Raw genomic sequence first — 23,677 nt, 5'->3', positions numbered from 1 at the left:
ATAAGGTTTATCCTTAACTGTGTTATTTTCATTAACCTTTTCAACTACCGGTTCTTTTTCCTTATCTTGATCAGGTTGTGGTTCTTGTGGAGTAGGAATAGTTTCATCAGAAGTTACAGGTATTTCAGGTGGTTTAAGTGTTGTACCACTTCTTGTGGTAATAGCTTTAGCTGTTTCATTTCGGGGGTTAGCATTTGTATCACTAGGTAGACTTCCCGGTTTTCTTTCACCTATTAATCTTGCTAGGTTACTTACTTCTTGTTTCAGATTTTGAATAGAAGCTTGTTGATTTCTAAATGCTTGAGCATTTTGTTCATTAGTTTGTTTTTGAGATGTGAAAAACTGCGTTTGAGTTTCAACTAGCTTCGTCATCATATCTTCTAAATTCGGCTTTTTATCATCGGTTTGTTGTGGTGGTTTGTTTTGAAAATTAGGTCTTTGCTGATTGTAAGTATTATTGGATACTTGTTGATTGCTAGGACCTTGTTGGTTGTTGTATGGAATATTTCGGTTATAATTCTGGTTTTGATTGTAAATCGGTCTTGGCGGTTGATAATTATTCTGATAATTATTTCCAGGCCTTTGGTTTATGTATGAAATATTCTATCTTTGTTCCATTGTTAATTCAATACTGAGACAATCTTTTGTCAAATGTGGTCCTCCACACTGCTCACAACTAATTCGTATTGAGTGAATATCTTTAGTCATCTTTTCCATTCGTCTCTCTACAGCATCTATCTTTGCGGAAATGGAATCTAAGTCATGGCTAGAATCGGCTCTAGCTGCTTTAGATGATCTAATGATATCTTTTTCTTGGTGCCACTCATGTGAGTGGGAAGCAGTATTATCAATAATTTTGTAAGCATCAGTTTCGGTTTTCTTCATAATAGAACCACCAGCTGCTATATCTATGTCTTTTCTTGTAGTGATGTCGCATCCTTGGTAGAATATTTGTACTATTTGACAGGTGTCTAAACCATGTTGCGGACATCCTCTTAACAACTTTCCATATCTTGTCCACGCCTCATATAGAGTTTCATTTGGTTTCTGTGTAAACGTAACAATTTCTGCTTGAAGTCTTACGGCTTTAGATGCAGGAAAGAATTGTTTAAGAAATTTGTCAACTAAAACGTCCCATGTATCAATCGCCCCTTCAGGTAACGATTCCAACCAATCTTTGGCTTCTCCCTTTAAAGTCCAGGGAAATAACATGAGATATATCTGTTCATCCTCCACTTCTCGGATTTTGAATAGTGTACAGATCCTATTAAAGGTACGTAGATGTTCATTTGGATCTTCCTTCGGCGCACCACTAAATTGGCATTGATTAGTCACCATGTGTAGAATTTGTCCTTTGATTTCATAATCTGGCGCATTAATGTCTGGATGAGTAATTGCGTGACCTTGGCCAGTGCGTTTAGCTCTCATTCGGTCTTCCATACTTAAAGGTTCCAGATTCTCCATAATTGAATTTGTTGAATCGGTATCACTAGATGATTCTGATTTAATGGTTCGTTCCTCAACAATCTCTGTTTGAATGATTGGTGGCTCCGGAGGAAAGTTTAATGGTTCAGGATCTAGGAACCGTTCCTGAATATTTTCCGGATTCTCAATTGTGAGGTTGGTTTCAAAAAATGGATTATCGGAAATTTGAACTGAAGTACTTGGTCTACTGGATGACGATTCTAAATAAAAATCAACGGCGGTTATATTTGCTAAATGTCTTGATCTAGTTACAGGTGGTGAACGTACAAAAGGTGGTGAACGTCTTGCTCGGTGCATTCACTGAATATCCTATTAGTTTTAAAAAGGAAAGAAAAATTATAATAAGTTATCCAATTAATAGACTTTTCTGATTTTGCCCACGTTTCGAATAGCCAAAAGATGCAGCAGAGGGGCAGGATTCGTTTGGTCTCAATATAATTGAGGACTGTTTGGCTCCAATAACCCGGTCCACGTACAAATCCAACTATTACTACGAACCAGAAAATTTTGATGTCTATCAATTTAACCACTCAAAATAAATTTTCGTAATTTTAAGAAATTTAGATAAGAAGTAGAATAAAAATCTATGTCCTAAAACTAGAATAGCGAGAAATAAGAGAGAAAAAGAGTTCGTCGAAAAAGGTCGAAAAACGAAAAATGGTTGAAAAATAAAAGGTGACGGAAAAATAAAAGAAACTTATAAAAACTTAAAAATACTTGACTAACCTAACCTTATTACTACAACTAACTTAAAATTATAATCGCAAATTGAAATTACTAATTGGAATGATAATTGATACATAGTAAAAGGTGTCTAAAAATATTAAAGCTTACAGGAAAAACTAAATCCCAAATGGAAATAACTTAAAAAGAAACTAAAACTTAAAAAGGCGTCGCAAAATTTTAAAGTACCTAAATCTTAGTCTAAAGAAAAAGCACTTAAGGAATTCTACGGCAAAGCCTAAAAATCTAGGAGTAAAAATAACTATAGCAAAAACTAAGTTTAAAATTAAATATGAGCTAAAAATACAAATATTATGCTACAACGATTAAAAAGGGACAAAATATAAAAATATACAAAAAGTTGTAAAAAGTGCAATTTTTATAAATATATTATTTTTATATTATTTTTTTTTATAAAACTACTAATTTTACAATTTAATAAAACTAATTTAAACAAAATAAAACAAATTAAATAAAAAGTAAATCTTAAAATAAAACTAATAATAATAATAATAATAATTAGGGTTAAATAATAATAATAATTAATTAATACCCGTAATTAATGCTGGATTAGGGTTTTTTGTCGCCTGTCAGAGAAGCTCCGCGAGTCGCGGCAATTAAAGCATCAAACCCCGCGAGTCGCGGGGTTCCAGAATTCAGCTGACAGGTTTAAATATTCGACGCGTTTTTTCTTTATTTTTTTTTTTTATTTTCTGTTTTCTGTTTTTTTCTATATATAAAAGATATTTAATAAAACTTATATTTTTATAAATTAAAATAAGAATAAAGAAACTTATAAAACTTAAATATTTAACAAAATCTTAAAAATACTTATATTTTTGTTTTTCTTTTTATATTTTTGAATAATTAAAACGTATTTTTACAAAAACGAATTTTAATAAAAGTTAACTAAAAATCTTTTTTTTTTTTTATATATTAGCGTTGCGCTTCCGGCGTTTAAGAGACTCCCCGGCAGCGGCGCCAAAAATACTTGATGTAGTGCGAGGTGTATACGAAATAGTTTATATTTTACTAGGAAAAACTATTAAATACGATACAATTTTACACAAGATATTTATTTATTTATAGAATGGATATACTTAAACCTTGCTACAACACTTATAGGCAGTGTACCTAATCGTACAGTAGTGTAGTTTTTAGTAAGTCCGGTTCGTTCCACAGGGAAATCTTTAAACAAAGCTCAACGCTATATTAGTTTACTTTTATAAAAATACAAACATATATATAAGTAATATTATTATTATAAAGGGGGTTTTTACCGTTTAATGACCGGTTTGTCGATTTTAAGACTTTAGTCGCAGTTAAAACCTAATGTAAAATATAAAATAAATACAAGACTTAAATTAAAGCGTAAAGTAAATAACGATAATGAAATTGCGAATAATAAAAGTGCGATAAAATAAACTTGCGATAATTAAAAAGTACGATAATTAAAAGTGCGATTAAATAACAATAAATAAAAGTGCGATAGTTAGAAGTGCAATTAAATATAAAATAAAGGAAATTAAATATGAAATAAAAGAATTATGCTTATTTAAACTTCCGTAATCATGATGTTTGACGTGTTGATTTTAGTTTTATGCCCATGGGTTAATTGTCCTTTGTCCTGGATTATTTAATATGTCCGTCTGGTTTTTGTCCATAACAGTCCATCAGTCATAAATATAAAGTGCGAGTGTCCTCGTCAAATTATTATTATACCCGAAGTTAAATATTCCAACTAATTGGGGATTCGAATTGTAACAAGGTTTTAATACTTTGTTTAATGAATACACCAGGTTATCGACTGTGTGTAAACCAAGGTTTTACTACTTTGTTAACAATTACACCAATTACCCTTGAATGTAATTTCACCCCTGTTTTAATTATTCTAGTGGCTATTAATCCATTCCCGTGTCCGGTTAAATGAACGATTATTCGTACATATAAATACCCCGCCCATCGTGTCCGATTGAGTGTATATGGTAATTTATAGGGACGCCCAATTGTAAATCTTTATATTAACATTAACAAACTATCATTTAGTTAAACAAATATAAAGCCCATTAATAGCCCATAGTCTAATTTCCACAAGTGTCGTTCTTTTGTCCAAACCCCAATTATGGTACAAAGTCCAATTACCCAATTTTAGTAATTAGCCCAACATCATGATTACTTCGTTTTAAATAAGCATAATAATAACTTAGCTACGAGACATTAATATAAAAAGGTTGAACATAACTTACAATGATTAAAAATAGCGTAGCGTTACACGGACAGAATTTCGACTTATACCCTTACAATATTCGCTAACATACCCTTATTATTAGAATTATAATTAAAATTAAAATTAAAATATAAATTATATATATATTTTACGTATATATGAGAGAAGAGAGAAATAGATTATATATTTTGATCAGAATTCGGTTGGCTTTATAGGGATTTTCGTTTTTTGGGGCTCCGCGACTCGCGGTGAATTTTGCCTTCAATCTCCGCGAGTCGCGGAGGTTACTTTTACAGCTCAGAGGAGTTTGGCTCTTTGTTTGCCGACGGTTTATAATATATATAATATATATATAATTAATATAATTAATTATATATTATATTATATTTATATACATAGTTAACTTGTAATTTTTAGTCCGTTGCGTCGAGCGTTAAGAGTTGACTCTGGTCCCGGTTCCGGATTTTCGAACGTCCTTGCGTACAATTTTATATTTTGTACTTTGCGTTTTGAATCTTGTACTCTTGTAATTTCGAGACGTTTCTTATCAATAATTGGAACCTTTTTGATTGTCTTTTGTACTTTTGAGCTTTTTGGTCGTTTGCGTCTTCAATTCGTCGAATCTGTCTTTTGTCTTCACCTTTTATTATTTAAACGAATATCACTTGTAAATAGAACAATTGCAACTAAAAGCTTGTCTTTCTTGAGGAATAATGCTATGAAATATATGTTCGTTTTTAGCATTATCAACTTCCAACCAAACTCTTGTATTGTGTTGGGTCCACCAAGTATCCTTCATCATCTTTTGACAATTTGAGATTGCAATCCACCGGTGTATTCATTGACTTGCAGTCAGTAATCTTAAACTTCTTGAGCACCACATTCGCATAACCTTCTTGGGATATGAATATTCCTTCTTTCTTTTGTTTTACCTCGATCCCAAGATAGTAAGCCATAAGTCCAATGTCGGTCATCTCGAACTCCCGAACCATTGCTTTCTTGAACTCCTCAAACATTTTGGGATTACTACCGGTGAATATCAAGTCATCCACGTATAGGCACACAATCATAACATCTCCATCATTGCTAACTTTGGTGTAGAGGGCATGCTCATGGGGGCATTTCGTAAAGTCATTCTGCTGGAAATACTTGTCTATCCTGCTATTCCATGCCCGAGGTGCATGCTTCAACCCGTATAAAGCCTTTTTCAATTTTAGTACCTTATTCTCTTGGCCTTTCACGATGTATCCCAAAGGTTGTTCTATATAGACTTCTTCTTCTAAGTGGCCATTAAGGAACGCGGATTTGACATCCATTTGATAAATCTTCCAATTATGTTGAGCCGCAAGTGAGATTATCAATCTTATAGTTTCTAGACGAGCGACGGGAGCAAATACCTCGTCATAGTCTATGCCGGCTCGTTGACTATATCCCTTCGCCACCAACCTTGCCTTATATCTTTCAACTTCACCTTTGGAATTCTTCTTGGCCTTGTACACCCATTTTACACCAATAGTCTTATGTCCCTTTGGTAGTGTGGCAAGATCCCACGTATTATTCTTCTCGATTGCTTGAATCTCTTCGTCCATAGCACATTTCCACTTTTGGCTTTTTGTTGCGTCTTCATAGCTTATTGGCTCACAATCGGCAAGAAGGCAGAACAATGATAGATCCTCCATAGGCTGTGTTACCTCGTACAACTCCTCAATGCTCCTTGTGTGATGTTATAGCCTACTTGATTCTCCTCCTGATGTTGGTGTCACTTCATTAGGTGTAGTGGTTGGAGTATGTGGAGAGTGCGGAGATGGTGTACCAGAAGGTTCTTGAACTTCTAGATATTCTTCGTTCTTTGCAGTACTCTCGAATGGATAAGGGAGAAAGTCGTAGTTCTCCTCTTCGGGAACATTCCAATCCCATGTTGCTTCTTCATCGAACACCACCTCTCGACTTGAGATTACTTTACCATTCTTGGGATTGTATAGCTTGTAACCCTTCGAACTTGAGTCATAACCCACGAATATGAGTTTCTCGCTTTTATCATCGAGCTTCGTCCTCTTCTGATCTGGCACATGAGCATATGCCACACTTCCGAACACTCGAAGGTGTGAGATGCCGGGCTTCCTTCCACTCCAAGCTTCAATGGGCGTTTTGTTCTTGACACTTCTAGTGGGCGAGCGATTTGATAGATAGATCGCACAGTCCACTGCCTCAGCCCAAAACTCCTTAGGCATCCTTTTGCTCTTTAACATACTCCGGGCCATATCAAGAATGGTCCTATTTTTTCTTTCCGCAACACCATTTTGTTGAGGTGAATACGGAAGAGTTAGAGGACGTCGTAAGCCATTGTTATCGCAAAATTTCTTGAATTCCTTAGATGTGAACTCTCCTCCACGATCGGATCTCAACGCCTTTATGGTGAGACCACTTTGATTCTCCACAAATGCTTTAAACTTCTTGAACATTCCAAAAGCTTCCGACTTCTCTTTTAGAAAATAGACCCATGTCTTTCGACTAAAATCATCAATGAATAGAATAAAATATCTATTTTTACCAAAAGACGGTGGGCTGATGGGTCCACACACATCCGTGTGAATAAGTTCTAGAGGTTTCTTCGCTCTACTAGAAGCTTCTGTTGGGAAACTATTTCGGAAGTGCTTTCCTAGAAGGCATCCCTCACATATTTGATCCGGATGATTAATTGGAGGCAAACCCTTCACCATTCCTTTACTTGATAATAATTTTAACCCTCCAAAATTTAAGTGCCCGTATCTCATGTGCCAAAGCCAAGAATTATCTTTGAAACATGCTTTTAAACATCTTGGAATGTCATGTTGAATATTTAGCATGAACATCCTATTCGTTGACATTGGCACCTTAGCAATCAAACCTCCTTTTTGGTCTCTTAAAGAAAGAGTACGATTTATCATGTGAATATCATAGCCTTTTTCTAAGAGTTGTCCAATACTCAGTATATTCGTCTTCATATTAGGCACATAATACACGTTAGAGCTAAATTGATGCCTTCCATTTTTCAAGCGGATGAGAATCTTACCTTTGCCTTTAACCGGGACTTTAGAGGAATCTCCGAAGGTGATATTTCCACTAATTACCTCGTCTAACTCCACAAACATGTTTTTGTCACCGCACATATGGTTGCTTGCACCCGTGTCGAGATACCATAAATTTGATTCTCCGTTATCTTCACCTTTGCATGCTAGTAACAAAGTGTTTTTCACGGCTTCGGTATCTTCTTGCACTAAATTTGCTCTTTCTTGCACGTAATTGTTTGACTTCTCGCATTCCGGAGCATAGTGGCCATATTTATGACAATTATAGCATTTGGTTTGAGAATTGGCATACCTTGGCCTTCTACTTGTGTAGCCTCTCCCGCGACCTCTTGTCGGGTGAAAATTTTGACTTCTTTCTTCATTTCTGTAAGAACTATAACCTCCACGTTTGATATATCCTTGTCCTCGTCCTCGGCCACGTACTTGACCACGACCTCGTTGACTCGTTTGATGAGTCTTTTCACTGCTCTCTTCCTTGAAAGACAGTTTTGCTTGTAAAGCTTGCTCCAATGGCTCCTTATTATTCTTATTGAACCTCTCTTCATGGGCTTGTAGTGAACCCATGAGTTCATCGATAGTCATTGATTCTAGATCTTTAGATTCTTCGATGGCTACGACTATATAGTCGAATTTTGAATCTAATGATCTAAGAATCTTCTCAATGACTCTTACATCACTTAGAGTTTCACCATTCCTCTTTAATTGATTGACAATCGCCAAGACTCTTGTAAAATAATCGAAAATTGATTCTGAGTCTTTCTTATTTAAGGATTCGAACTCACCTCGTAGTGTTTGTAGTCGAACCTTTTTCACCTTTTCAACTCCCTTGTGAGAATTCTCCAAGATCTCCCATGCTTTCTTGGCGGTGGTTGCACTAGCAATTTTCTCAAAAGCTCCATCATCTACACTTTGTTGGATGATGGAAAGAGCCTTTTGATCGTTCGTCTTCATTAATTTTTTCTCCTTGCCGAGAGGACCTTTTTCTGCAGGTTCCTCATAGCCTTCCTCCACAATCTCCCATAAGTCTTGTCCACCTAGGAAGGTCTTCATTTGGATGCTCCATCGATCATAATTATCCTTTGTGAGGCGAGGAAATGTGATGACATTGTTGGCCATCATCTTGTCGAACCAAGCTCTTGATACCAATTTGTTAGAAATAGGAGGTTATGTATATTATTTGTGGAAGAGAGGATTGATGATTTAGAAGTTTGATTGATCTTGAAGGCTTTGTTTATTACTTGATTTGCTTATTGAATTGCTTTGTTGCTTGATTACAAATGAGGGGTGAAGCCCTCTATTTATACTACTCAATGGAGTAGTCTAGATCACTCCATCATCTACTACTATCTAGATATTTCCTAGTATTTCTATACCTAGATATTTTACAAGATTATTCTACACACATTCTACACACTTTCACTACTACATATTATACAAGAAGTTTCTACATAATGGGCTATAATCTTGATCCAAAATATTTGTATACTTGCAAGCCCAAATCCAAAACAAATAGCCCATAATCAAGTTTAGTTTCCAACAAACACCAACAAATAACCACTGATATAGTGTTATACTAATAACTCACTAGCAACAAAATTATTTCATTTATATTGTCTCATACTTGCACAACTAGAGATCCATAGAAATTAACTTTTATTTCATTTATAATTACCTGTATGCATAACTAATTGTCCTTGTTGATCAACAGCCTACCATGGGGTGGTGTCTGTGTTCCCTTGTAAAAAGCATAAACTCCAAACTACAAGATCATGGGATTTTATGCGAATTTCACAAACGGTTCAAAGACAACCTTCAGTTGAGAGCGATATCATTATAGGTGTCATTGACAGCGGGATATGGCCAGAATCAGAGAGTTTTAATGATGAAGGAATGGGCCCCATTCCCACTAAATGGAATGGCAGTTGCCTAGGGGGTAACGATTTCACTTGCAACAGGTATTTACCTGTTAAACTCACTGACTTTTGCGACTACATTTAGTAATTGGTTAAAAAGAAAAAGAATTTAGTAAATGATTTGATGGGTCGATTATCCAGTGTAGTGGGGACCTTAACCCTATTACCAAATGGGTCTGACCCTTACCCAAATTACCAAACGGGTTGACACTTACACATATTACCAAACATGTCAACCTATACCCAAATTTCCTACAAACGGGTCGACCCTTACCTATATTACCAAAATGTTCGACCTTTACCCAGAAATCCCAACATACTGGTCGATCCTTTCCCGTATTATCAAACATTTCGACCTTTACCAAAATTTCCTACAAATGGGTCGGCCTTTACCTAAATTGTCTACAAACGGGTTGCCCCTTACACATATTACCAAACGAGTTGACCTTTACCCAAATTGGTTGCCCCTTACACATATTACCAAACGTGTCAACCTTTAACCCAGATTGCCTACTAATGGGTCTGCTCTCACCCATGTTACCATATTACCAAATTGCCTACAAACGGGTCGACTCTTACCTATATTACCAAACTGTTCGACCTTTACCCATAATTCCTACATACTAGTCGACCCTTACCCATTTAATCAAACATTTTTTACCTTTACCAAAATTGCCTACAAATGGGTCGACCATTACACATAAAACCAAACTGGTCGGCCTTTACCCAAATTGCCTACAAACGGGTTGCCCCTTACACATATTACCAAACGTGTCAACCTTTAACCCAGATTGCCTAGTAATGGGTCTGTTCTCACCCATGTTACCATACTGTCTTGGTTAACCATAATGGTCAGCAGGACTTGTTAGCATTTGACCGTGACACAAACTTCTTACCTATCACGAAGCTCACGTACTTATTCCACACATACCCGAAGATGATATAAAAGTATACAAACATACCCGGAAATGAGCATAAATGTTTGTTTACGTATAAATGTAGGAAAATTATTGGAGCGCGTGTCTATAGCCGAGATATTTTGGAAATAAATATCTCAGCAAGAGATTTCATTGGGCACGGGACCCATGCGGCGTCGATCGCGGCTGGTAACGAAGTTAGTGATGCTAGTTACTATGGACTAGCGCACGGAGTAGCGCGGGGAGGTGTACCGTCTGCAAGAATTGCAGTCTACAAAGCATGTGGCGAGCACTGTTACAGTACAGATATTTTGTCGGCATTTGACGACGCTATTGCTGATGGAGTAGATATAATATCAGCTTCTTTCAATTTTCATGATCATTTAGAACTTAATAATGATCCGATTGCAATTGGTTCGTTTCATGCGGTTCAGAAAAATATTCTGACAGTCAATTCGGCTGGGAATGATGGTCCCGCTGTTTCATCTACCACAAGCTATGCTCCCTGGATATTAAGTGTTGGAGCAAGTAATACTGATAGAAGGATTATCGATAAACTCCTCCTTGGGACTGGTGCAGTTGCAGTGGTAAGTTGTACGGTACTACTTAAGTTTTACCTCTATTTAGTTAACCTATATAATTAATATAATAATAATAATTAATTACATGTACGTATTCAGGGTCATGGTATAAATGCATTTCCATCAAGTGATGGATATGCACCACTTGCTTATGGTAAAGAGGTAACCACTAACTGCTCTGAAGATGACGCAAGGTAAATATTTAATATTATATGGTGATTTTTAAATTATTATTTTTTTTTACTTATTTTTTTACTTATTCAATTACAGGAAGTGTGCTTTTAGTTGCTTAGACAGTAGCTTGGTAGAGCAAAAGGTTATTCTTTGTGATGAATATTATCGCGACCTGGATATACTGAAAGAATCGGGGGCCCTTGGATTTATCATCCCAGATTATGGAGAAGGTAAAGTCTCGAGGATCATGCCGTATCCGGTTATCACATTAGGTGATACCGATCTCAATTTGGTCAGGGCGTATAAAAACTCTACCACGTACGTAATCAACCTTTTTATTATTTATTTTCTCCACTAGAAATATGATTATTTTAATTGTTTATGACTAACTTTAAACACCTAACTGTTTTTTGTCATCTGAACAGGTTAGCTAGAGTTCAAATACTTAAAAGTGAAGTTATTGAGGTTCCAGATGCTCCTCGTGTTGCTTTATTTTCTTCTAGAGGACCTCACAGGTTTTTGTTGGATATAATCAAGGTATTATTTTCTCTGAACTCGACACTTGTTTAATATGAAAGCAAATTTATCATCTGTAGACAACATCTCTAATTCAATTTGAGAGCTTAGAGTACACTTAGGAGTTAGGGAGTGGATCAATTATTTTGTAGGACCGTTTTAGCCCAACAACATGTCTTACATATAATTCCAACAGTTCCCTAGTATGCATACATTTATTTCTTTTTAATTGGTTTAAAATTTCTGCACAGATTATATAAGATTTACTAATAAAGTAGTTTATATTATTGTAGCCGGATGTAATAGCTCCAGGTGTCGAGATTCTGGCTGCGTTTTCACCAGTGGCTTCACCATCTGGTATGTCATCTATCGACACGAGGCCATTGAAGTACAATATCGAATCTGGTACATCAATGGCGTGTCCACATGTAGCTGGTGCAGCAGCTTTTGTGAAGAGTTTTCATCCGGACTGGTCCCCTTCGGCGATTAAATCCGCTCTGATGACTACAGGTACTTTCATGTCATTAGTCTTTTATCAAGTATACTAATACAGTATGAAAACTCGTGAATGGAGAAGCTATAGAATAACCTAGCTAGCCTGATAGTAGGGGTGGGCATGGTACCATACCGGTACCAAATTGTACCGAACTGGTTGGTACCACATTCTTTTTTGACCCTAATGTGAGTACCGAATATGATACCGATATAATGGGTTCAGTACGGTTGCGGTACCGGTACGGTAAAAGAAGCTACTATACTCGTATGGTACTGAAACAAATAACAAAAACATATAGTGCTCTAATAAACTCTAACAATCCCAGATAAGTTAACATGCACATAAATTAATTCACTCTTCAAATTAAAAATGTTAACCATCATTTTTTGATTAAAATTGGACGGATCTTATTTACATGAGTGTCATGTTCAAACATTACTGCTAAAATTTGGATGATGCTAACGTTGACCAATATATAGTTTAGAACAATAACGAGTTTGTTTAACGTATGTACACCAGAAATCTGGCTATATTCTGTAATGGTCTATTAGTCTGTAACGACTAACTAAAGAAGTAACTTTGTTTAGTAATGTTCCCTTCTTTTACACTAATATATATCAACAAACAAACAGTCATATGATTATAAATTATGTGGACTTTCACCATCATTTCACAATGATAAACTGTAATAGCTATGGTTTGAAACTTGCTGTTCATTACCTTATTTATTCTACAATGAAAATAAATATTCAAGTGTATAGCATTACGTATGGTTCAGAAAAAAGCTTCAGACTTTCGGGACCGTACCGTAAAATACCGAATTTGTATAAAATGAAAACCAAATACCGTACTGTATATATTGTATTGGTACCGTTTCGGTATGGTATCGTATTTCAGTCTTAATGCTCATCCCTACCTGCTAGTACTTGTTAACTCTGTGTTCGAATCGTAAAATCAAGTAGTCACATTTATTTCCGTTTATATACTCCATGAGATATAAGACTTATAGATATTTCTTACTTTGTCATAGCATTTGAACTCAATGCACCCCCTCACACTCAAGCTGAATTTGCCTTTGGATCTGGCCATATAGATCCTTTAAAGGCCATAAACCCGGGACTCGTGTATGAAGTTTCTGTAATGGAGTACTTGCGCACATGGTGCAACTTGTCTGAACCTGCATCAACAGATTTCAGTTGCTCTCCAACGTTAACTCCGAAAGAAATCAATTACCCGTCCATGGCTGTTCGGTTGGAGAAGAAAGACGCGTTCAAGGTATCCTTTCCCAGAACTTTGAAGAATGTGGGTCCCGCTAACTCCACATATAAAGCAATATTCAAAGGAGATCGTTCGAATATGCGTATCATTGTTAAGCCTGACACGCTGCATTTCTCTGAAGTGAACGAGAAGATGTCTTTTACTGTCACTGTCCGAGGAAAACAAATGACGCCGTGGACTATATTACGTTCTTCACTGATATGGACCGACGGTGTTCACTACGCCCGGAGCCCGATTGTAGTGTATGCAGAGGAAATCACCAAGTCTGGTGGAAAACAACAGCCAAAACCATCATGGTTTCATGTTTTTGTAATTTCTATTATAATGGTTCTGTGGTAAACTTGTAGCAAATAATCACATATTATGATTTTTTAACTTGTAATACGGGTAGTTTGTATTATTTAGATCGGTACATATGGCTAATTACTTGGTCGATTATTGATATGATGGGTATAATAGATGGGGGTTATTGTTGCTGTTAGTGTTTTCTGTATGATTGTTGCTAGTTTGATGGCTGTTGACTTTTTAAATCAACATAGTGATGAAGAGGATAGGTATGGTTATGCCATGATAAATATTAGTCGCAAACGTTGTATTATTATGTTCTGCTGTTGCTATTGTAAAGTTTGCAATGGTGGTAGTTGTAGTCTGACTTTATTGGGTCAAATAGGTAAAAGACAAAATAGGTGGGTAATTGGGTATCTTAGGTGCCGTTATTATTATTATTTTTTTTGGTTAACGAGGGAACCCGCCCCGCAACACCCACATTGGAGCCCTACGGACCGGTAAACCCTCGGTACCCGAGCCCCCAGGCTTACCCGGATCCCAGATGAAGCATCCTCAGGTGAGCTCCCTTTTTATCTTAGGTGCCGTTATTATTTGTGATAATGTCTCTGGTTTTGAAGCTTTAATGGAAGCACGCTCGGACGACTTTGTTCTTGTCACCCCCGTGAAAATTTTGGCTAAAAAATATTTTAGATTCACTTGGTTGGAACTCATGAATATTTTGTTTGCTTACGCTTTGGCCGAGAGTGCTATCTCGATTGCGAGTCTTTTCGGTGATGTACTAAAGATTGCAGACGGTTCTAAGGGTTTGGGCAATGTTGGGTCGTTTTCTGCCTTCGCTAAAACCGGGAATCCGAAACATATTCACGATTTGGTTGAGGCAGATCTCGAAGATGAATTGTTTTCGACTTGCAACATATGGGTTAACGAGTGCGGTGCCTCGTAGGAGTTTGATTTGGTCGACTTTTCCACCGATTTGCTTGCTATTACTAACCGCATTGTCATTGTGGGGTACCGTGTTTATGGTGTCCAAACCGAGATTTTGTCTGAACGTTGGTGGTGTTACCGGGTCTCAAGGGGTCGATGATGTTTGTGTTCGTCATGAGATCGAAAGTGAATTAGCGGTTGATGATATGGTCGATGATGAATCTAGGGACGCAGTTACAAATGGTGAAAATATTATTTTCGGTACTTTAGGTGTTTTGGAAGCTACGGGGGTGATTGGTGTTTCGAGTTCGAAGAAGGTGACTGATCATACATATACATAACCTAGAACGCTTAAAGTTTCAAATTTCTGGTTAAAGTATTCGTCATATTGGCACGAACGCACTTCAATAATCCCAAAGAAATTTCAGCCATGAAATGATCCCGGTAGATGCTATGATGTTTTGGTGATTTACTTTTTATTATATATCCAACAATTTTGTGACTCACTTGATTATAAGTAACAAATATATGTTGTAATTGTTTGTCATTCATGTTCCCTTCTTATTTCAGTAGATTTGACTATCGGTAATGTTGTTTGATTACTGTAACACTCTTAATTTTTTATGACGTCGAGTGCTGTACATGTGCTTATGATTGTTAATGTACATTTTGTACATCTATGACAGTTGTAGAGTTCGAGATATATACGACACTGATGAGAATAATGAAATTGCATCTTCAAAGCCTCTAACGGTACTGGTAATGCCAACAATACTACCTTTTTATGTTTACTAAAGTATACAAGTACATGCAGACATGTTTTTTATTTATTTTATACATAGATTTTAGTGTTTTAATTAATTTAAGATATCTCTTAGGTTTCATGTCATGTTAGGATGTGTGTCGTAGAGGTGTTCTAATCATTTGTGATTACCGCCATCAAGATTCTTTAGAGGTGTTATTAGCAAATTAAAAAGGAAAAGCTATTTACTGTTATTCAATTGCCTGGAAGCATGGTTGTTTGCTAATATTTTTGTTTTGTTAAACATAAATGTCAAAAAGTGGTATTATGATGATTGGGTTAAATAAACGCGAAGGAAATGTAGAAGAGGCAATCATCATAAGTTTGGGAACTTAAAGGCAAATTTTGGGTGTTTCAATAGTTGTAATATGGTTGGGAATAATGGGTCAAAATTGGTCAAATTGACTAATATGGTACATTTTGACATGCTTAATGTTCAAGGTACATTTTGACCTTTCTAATGTTCAAGGTACGTTTGACCTTTCTAATGGGGTTTTTACACATACACAACCAAATATGTCTTACAGTGTTGTACAGTACAACACTGTAAAGCGTGTTTGGTTGTGTATGTGTAAAAAGTGATTGTGTACATATCACTTCCCTTTCTAATGGGTCAAAATTGGTCAAATTGACTAGTATGGTACATTTTGACATGCTATGTTCAAGGTACATTTTGACCTTTCTAATGTTCAAGGTACATTTGACCTTTCTAATGGGTCAAAATTGGTCAAATTGACTAATATGGTACATTTTGACATGCTTAATGTTCTAGGTACATTCTGACTAATGTAAATTTGATATGGTACATTTTGACATGTTTAATGTTCAAGGTACATTTTCACCTTTCTAATGTTCAAGTTATTTTAATGCTTATTTATGTTTTATTATCATAGTTGTTGGTAGTCCTCATTTCTTTTATTGCCTTTGAATTGCAGTAAATTCAAGGTCAGTGTTTTTTTTTTTTTTTTTTTTTGAAATGATACTATTAGGATAAATAATTTTAGATAATTGAAATTAAATTATATTGTTACACATTTAATGGGTTTCACTTTGATTATGCAGTTCATCTGTCCCAGGGCAATTTTCATTCATAGTCGTGTTCGTTGGATCTCATAAAATGTACGGATTATGTTCCAATCGCTTTGTTATTGGCGTGGTCCATGGTATGTTCATCATATAAATCAAGTGTTTTCTTTTATAGTCTTTTATAAAATAATATAATTATATATTATATAATATTATAAATGACTATACAAATGCATTAGCAAATTGTATATTTAGGTTATACAATTAAATTTAGTATAAAATTTTTATGTATAACGTTGTTGTCTGACACATCAACTGTTTTAATACCTTCATACCTGGAAGTATCTAATGGTATTTTACAATAAAGATCCAAATAATAACATAAAATGCTACCCATTTAACCACCTGTTGAATTGTTATTCTTTTAGTTGAGTGTACTCAGAAAACAGCTTCACAACATTTGTTGCACCATTTGTGGAAAGTTAGTGTGATGACCCGGAAATTTCTGACTAAATTTAAACTTAATCTTTATATGAATTAATGTTTTCAACACGATAAGCAAAATCTGTAATGTTGAGTCTCAAAGTTTTGGAACTATATTCATGTAATCAATTATTCTTTAACTGTTCTCGAAGATTCACGAACAATATATATATATATATATATATATATATATATATATATATATATATATATATATATATATATATATATATATATATATATATATATATATATATATGATTTCAAGTTATTTAGTAAACGATAGTAACATTCGATTATTGATTCGATTGATATTTAAATAAGTTAACTAAAACGTTTAAGATGAACCAGTAAAACATTAATTTGCTACAGTATTTTTCGAATTGCTACAGTACCTGAAAAGCTACAGTATTTTCGAAAATCACTATTTGCTACAGTAAAAAAATAGCGAGACGATGATTTATAGAAGTAAATGACCAAAACACTCGAAAGTTTAAAATATACTTTGAGTGGTATAGTTTATGGATAACTTAAGGCTATATTTTGACAAAGATACGAGTCACAAAACGTAAATTGCGAGTTTTCTAAGCGTACGAAAATGCGTTCGAGAAACCGGAAGCGAGACATGAGTCGAGTAACGACGTATGACTTATCGGAACGAAAATTATATGACACCTATACACGAGAATATAATATAATATATAATTAATTAATTTAAATTATATATATTATATTAATAATTAAATACGTCGACAAGCAAAACAACAAACAAGATGTGAGCTGAAAAATGATGCCATGCGATCGCATGGCAAAATGCCCATAAGCCCATGCGATCGCATGGGCAGGTGGGACAGGTCTAGTCCTATAAATATCGAACGTTTCTGTTTTTCTGTATCCATCTATCTCGCATCTATCTCTCAATATATATTATATTTATATTTATTAATATTATTATTATTATTATTATTATTATTATTATTATTATTATTATTATTATTATTATTATTATTATTATTATTATTATTAATCTTAATATTATTAGTAGTATTATTATTAATTACTATTATACATAAAATACTACGACGAGGTCATGAGCGTGTCACTTTCAAAATATGTTTTCGAGCTGGATAGAGTTAAGGAAATTCTGGGTTATTGCCAAGGAGGTTATGGGTAATGTTCGGGGGTATATTTGTGAATCAAATCTAGTGTTTATCATCTCCGTTACGTCTACGTACTTTCCTACAATATTGAATCTCAATATTTATACGTAAGCACTCATATTTTATCTTTTATATATTAATTGTGTATCCATGTCTAGTGCTCGAGTATATATATATTTATATATGCTTGTATGCTAAATTTCATCGTTAAACAGTTATAATGAATCACGAATTAAATACATATATTACTGGTAAAAGGTATATGATATACATGTTTTTGGAAAGCTGACGAAAAATCAATAACTTTTCATTTAGATATCGAATAATTTCGATGAACGGGTTAAAAAATATGATCAACTGAATTATGATTAACGTTAATTGAAATTGCTTTTGAATCTACAATTAAGATTTAAACAACTTGTTTACGAGATTGATAAATTGGATTTTTGAATATTACCAACCGAGTAAATGAATCCTTATATAAGGTACGTCTCGTCAAAATTGACTTTTTAAAACGACTTTGGATAACTTTTGTATGTCGATATCGAGCATTAGGATTATGATACACTATGACTTGACCTAGCTTGATAGACAATTATTGACCAACGTATGTCCTCTAGGTTGAGATCTACGGTTATTTGGTAATACGAGTTTCGGTCACATTTTGGTGAACGACTTTATATGCTGCTAAGGTGAGTTTCATTTGCTCCCTTTTTAATTGTTTTTGCAATCTATATTTTTGGGCTGAGAATACATGCACTTTACTTTAAACGCAATGGATACAAGTACATACTAAATTCTACACCGAGTTTGAACCGAAAATCCCTTAGCTTTGGTAACTAGTAACTACCGGTTATAAGAACTGGTGGGCGCGAGTAGTAGTATATGGATCCATAGGGTTTGATATCCCCGTCCGAGCTAGAGCACTAGCCTTTTAACGGACGTATGCTATTTGAGAAGCGTACACGTTGGTTTGCGTGTATTATTAAGATGATTATACAAAGGGTACAAATTATATATACGTTAAGTTTAGTTACCAGGGTGCTCAATTTCGTAGAATATTTTGATAAACGTTTCTGGATGAAACAACTGAAATCTTGTGATCCACCTTTATATACAGATTTTGCGAAACACTAAAACTATGAACTCACCAACCTTTGTGTTGACACTTGTTAGCATGTTTATTCTCAGGTTTCCTAGAAGTCTTCCGCTGTTTGCATATATGTTAGACAAGCTATGCGCATGGAGTCATACATGGCATATTTTTCAAGGAAACGTTGCATTCACCAAATCATCATCATGTATCTTATTTTGACTGCATTGTCAACGGATGTACTATTATAAACTATTATTTACGGTGATTGACTATATGTAGAAATTATCAGATGTCGAAAACCTTTGATTTAAATATTCATTTATGGTGTGCCTTTTCAAAAGAATGCAATGTTTATAAAACGTATCATATAGAGGTCAAATACTTCGCAATGAAATCGATGAATGACGTGTTCGTCCGTATGGATTTGGAGCGATCGTCACAGTTAGGGTCAAGATACGTGATGCAACAATAATTAGTGGTGAATTTGTAGTCTTTATTGTGCAAAGCAGCCCCAAGCAAAAGTAACTCAGATATCTGACAAACTTGCAATATTGTGAATGGCAACATTCCACCGGATGCAACAGCCCTTTTTGAATTGCTTAGAAAACTTCTAAACTAACCCGTTGGATAATGTAAATTGCATAACTTATTAACATCGGTCATGTCTACCTAACATAAATGATAGCTAATGATTTATGTTTTTGGTTAGGTATGTGTTAGACATTGGTCAAATAAATGAGGCTAAATGGACGGTGCATTTGTGCACATGATATTTGTGTGGCTGATTCTTAGAACCAAAGAAGTCAACATTACTATTGTTTTGAAGGCCACCTACCATGTTTGTTGACCACATGTTTGTTATGGCAAATATTACATTCAACGTATGGTGTATAACAAATAAGGAGGCTACATAAGTCTTCTTGCATGCATGGAGGTTCAACTATAAAAGGCAATGCTTGGAACTTCATTCATCATCCCATTCTTCACATATCCCAAATATTACATACTTGGAAGAGTTCACTAATAACTCTTGTAAAAGTATTAAGAGATAGTTAATTACTCTTGTTCTTGTGAGAAACATTATAGAGTGAGGGAAGTGTAATAATCTAGTGAGTGGTCCAAATACTTTGTTAGTATTTTCGGAGCCTAGATTAGAGTGATACATTGTAACCTCGGGTTTGCCATATTTGCTAGTAAAATTCATCTCTGCTTCCGCCCGTGGACTAGGCCTCACGCCGAACCACGTAAATCCTTGTGTCTTTATTTATTGCTAATTGTTCTATTAATTTCTCGGGTCTTAAAAGTGCGCTAAATCACAACAAACTGGTATCAGAGCTATAGCTGTGATTAAATATACAAGATGACGATAATAAGGTCCGACGTAGAGAAATTTAATGGCCAGAATGATTTTGGTCTTTGGCGAATGAAGATGCGGGCTCTACTGAGCCAACAAGGTTATTTGTTAGCTTTGAAAGGGAGAGAACATCTACCCGAAAAGTTGACAGATGAAGAGAAGGATGAACTTCTGGAAAAGGCACACGGCATGATTATTCTAAATCTTGCCGATTGTGTGCTTAGAGAAGTTGCGGCAGAAACCACACCGGCTGGACTTTGGAAACAGCTAGAAACCCTATATTTGACTAAGAGTCTCATGAACCGGTTGTATATGAAACAACGGTTGTATACTCTTCGGATGAAAGAAGGTTCACTAAATGATCACATCGATGAGTTCAATAAAATAATTTTGGACTTGAATGATATTGGTGTGAAAATTGATGATGAAGATCAATCGTTAATTTTCTTATGTTCCTTGCCAAAATCGTACGAGCATTTGGTTACAACTCTACTATATAGTAGAAAAACTATTTCCATGGAGGATGTCAAATCTACCTTAAACTCTAGCGAGTTAAGGAAGAAATCTTCGGCGGATTATGTGGAAGAAAGTGCGGAAGGTTTGGTGGCGAGAGGAAGAGGTAACGATAGAGCATCAAGTAGTAACAACAAGGGTCGTTCTAGATCAAAAACAAGATCTAGAAAGATCAAGTGTTACAATTGTCACAAGGAAGGTCACATGCGTAGAGATTGTCCAGACTTAAAAGGAAAGAGAGAGATTTGGAATGCAACGGGAGCCGATAAAGTTGTCACGGTTGCAGAAAATGATTCTGATGGTGCAAATGTTCTTAGTGTTACCGATGGCCTCTCAAGTAATGAGTGGATTCTTGACTCGGGTTGTTCTTATCATATGTGTCCTATTAGGGACTGGTTTACTACCTATCAACAAATAAATGGTGGTAAAGTCCTTATGGGAAACCATGTAGCTTGTAAGGTTGTTGGCATAGGAACGATCCAAATCAAGATGTATGATGGCACGGTGAGGACGTTGACAGATGTCAGACATGTTGTAACGACCCGACTTTTTCGACTTGCTTTTATGCCTTGTATTTTTGCGAAACTGCATAATTGTGCGTACTGTGTTACTTTATTACTCCGGAATCTTGGCACACGTGTTTTATATTCATATATACTTTAAAACGTGCCTTGGTGTGTGTGGAATGCTTAACTTGTCCACCGGATGCTTTATAACCGTTAGTGTTACTTGCCGTTGCGAATAAACCGCGGACTGCGCGCACGTTTAACTTTTGTCGGAACCGGAATATTTGGACAGCGAAATATTAATTATTATTTTATAATAATAATTACTTGGGCCTTTGGATGCTTAATTTTATTTATTTAATTGCTAAAGCCCAATAGTTAGTCTTGTTAGACTTTCTACCTTGTTGGGCTCAAGCCCACCCTACTCTAGCTAGTGACCCAAGTATTATTACTAGTGGCCCATAATAATAAATAAATAATAAAGAAATTAATTAATGAGTCATACTAGCATAATGGATAAGGTTTATCTAATTATCACATGGGATTCTAGCAAAAGGACACACTTTAGACAACCACTAACCAAAAAGCAACATGGTGTCTCCCCCTCCCCCCCTCAAAAATTTCGGCCACTATGGCCTCCATGTCATCAATCCAAGTCAAATTATGCCTATAAATACTAGCCTAATCCCATTCATTTAACACTTACTCTCATTTGAATTTCACACACACTTGTTCTTTCTTTCTTTCCTTACTTGTAAGTTTTCTTTTTCTTCCTCTTTTCTTCATCAATTTCGTGTACATCATCATCATTCTTATGGAGATCAAAGTTCCTTTTAGCTTTGATCTTACTTATATCTTGTTGATTCAAGCATGAATCTTTCAAGAACATGGAAGATTCAAGCTTTCTAGCTTGAATCTTCATATCTTTTGTAGATCTACTTCTTTTATACTTTAATCTTTCTATTTTGTGATAAAGATTCAAACTTTTGTTTGTAATCTTCATGCATCTTCAAGATCCAAGCCTTATGCTTCAAGATCTTCAAGAACAAACAAGATGCAAGCTTTCTAGCTTGAATCCTCATATCTTTTTGTTAGATCTAAGTTCTTTTTGCTTTGATCATGTTGTTTTGTGAAAAAGATTCAAACTTTTGTTTGTAATCTTTATGTATCTTCAAGATCCAAGCTTTATGCTTCAAGATCTTCAAGAACACTTAAAGGTTCAAGCTTTCTAGCTTTACAACCTTGAAACTTGTGTGAAATGGATCAAAGCTCTCTAGCTTAGGGTTCCATCACCTCTTTTGACTTGGTTTGTGCTTATACTTGTTGAAATGATGTAAAGTTTGTAGCTTTAGTTGTTATTGTGAATTGAAATTGTGTTAAGACTAAGGATATGATGTAACCTTGGTTCATCATCCATCTAAAACTCATGAATGAGTTGTGTTCTTACTTGGTCTTAACATATTGTGTATTGATGGTGAATCTTGATCAAAAGTGATGCTAAACCATCAACGAGTTGTACACTTGAAGCTACAAGCATCAAGGATGAGAACCGTGATGAGCATCAAGCACCAAGAACCCCACCGGAGCAGTTGTCCACTGATTTTCGTATCTGATCAGACCACCTGGGCAACTGTAAAGTTTATTTTCAGTTAGTTCGGTTCGAGTAGATGATTTTCCGTTTAGGCCTCGTCTTAATCCGAGTTACGGTTTAGGATTTATGGCCCTCCGAGAGTCACTACACCCTATTAACGTTGTGCTGAAATTTCTGACCTACTCGCACTTAAACCGTCTCCACGGTCAAACTAAGACGAGTTAGGTTCTGGAAATTGGTCATCTGTTAGGGGACTCATATACGGAGCCATAGCCACTGACTATGCATCTTTTCGATTTACGTAGAGGTCGTAGCAGCTGACCGAAGTCAGCCTATTGTTTCGATCTCTATTCTTGACGAACTTACTTAGCTTTTATGATGATGAATGATGATGATGATGACACTTAAACTTATTTTATGCACTATTAGAATTTATAAAGACAACCTACTGACCTAGTAACCTTTGATTTAGGTTGACGACCTTTCGTACCGACTTACTACTTGCGTACTTTCATTACCGACTTTACCGCTTTTATCACTGTGAGTTATAGCATCC

At 35.4% G+C, this 23,677-nt stretch overlaps 1 protein-coding gene across 1 annotated transcript in view; it reads left to right on the top strand.

Annotated features, from left to right (window-relative positions):
* LOC139861477 (subtilisin-like protease SBT4.3) overlaps window positions 1–13,824 on the top strand; it is a 40,995-nt gene extending 27,171 nt beyond the window's left edge. Inside the window, exons 2-8 of the mRNA XM_071849869.1 lie at window positions 9,212–9,458; window positions 10,419–10,920; window positions 11,014–11,108; window positions 11,185–11,406; window positions 11,514–11,625; window positions 11,898–12,114; window positions 13,131–13,824. Of these exons, the coding sequence (XP_071705970.1) occupies window positions 9,283–9,458; window positions 10,419–10,920; window positions 11,014–11,108; window positions 11,185–11,406; window positions 11,514–11,625; window positions 11,898–12,114; window positions 13,131–13,717 (1,911 nt within the window). The 5' untranslated portion in view covers window positions 9,212–9,282 and the 3' untranslated portion in view covers window positions 13,718–13,824. The remainder of the gene's footprint in view (window positions 1–9,211; window positions 9,459–10,418; window positions 10,921–11,013; window positions 11,109–11,184; window positions 11,407–11,513; window positions 11,626–11,897; window positions 12,115–13,130) is intronic.
* The last annotated feature ends 9,853 nt before the right edge of the window (window positions 13,825–23,677 follow it).

Source organism: Rutidosis leptorrhynchoides, chromosome 8 (assembly GCF_046630445.1).
Source record: "Rutidosis leptorrhynchoides isolate AG116_Rl617_1_P2 chromosome 8, CSIRO_AGI_Rlap_v1, whole genome shotgun sequence".
Lineage (NCBI taxonomy): Eukaryota > Viridiplantae > Streptophyta > Magnoliopsida > Asterales > Asteraceae > Rutidosis > Rutidosis leptorrhynchoides.
The sequence above is the reverse complement of the archived record's forward strand: the minus strand, read 5'-3'. Positions and strand labels throughout refer to the sequence as shown.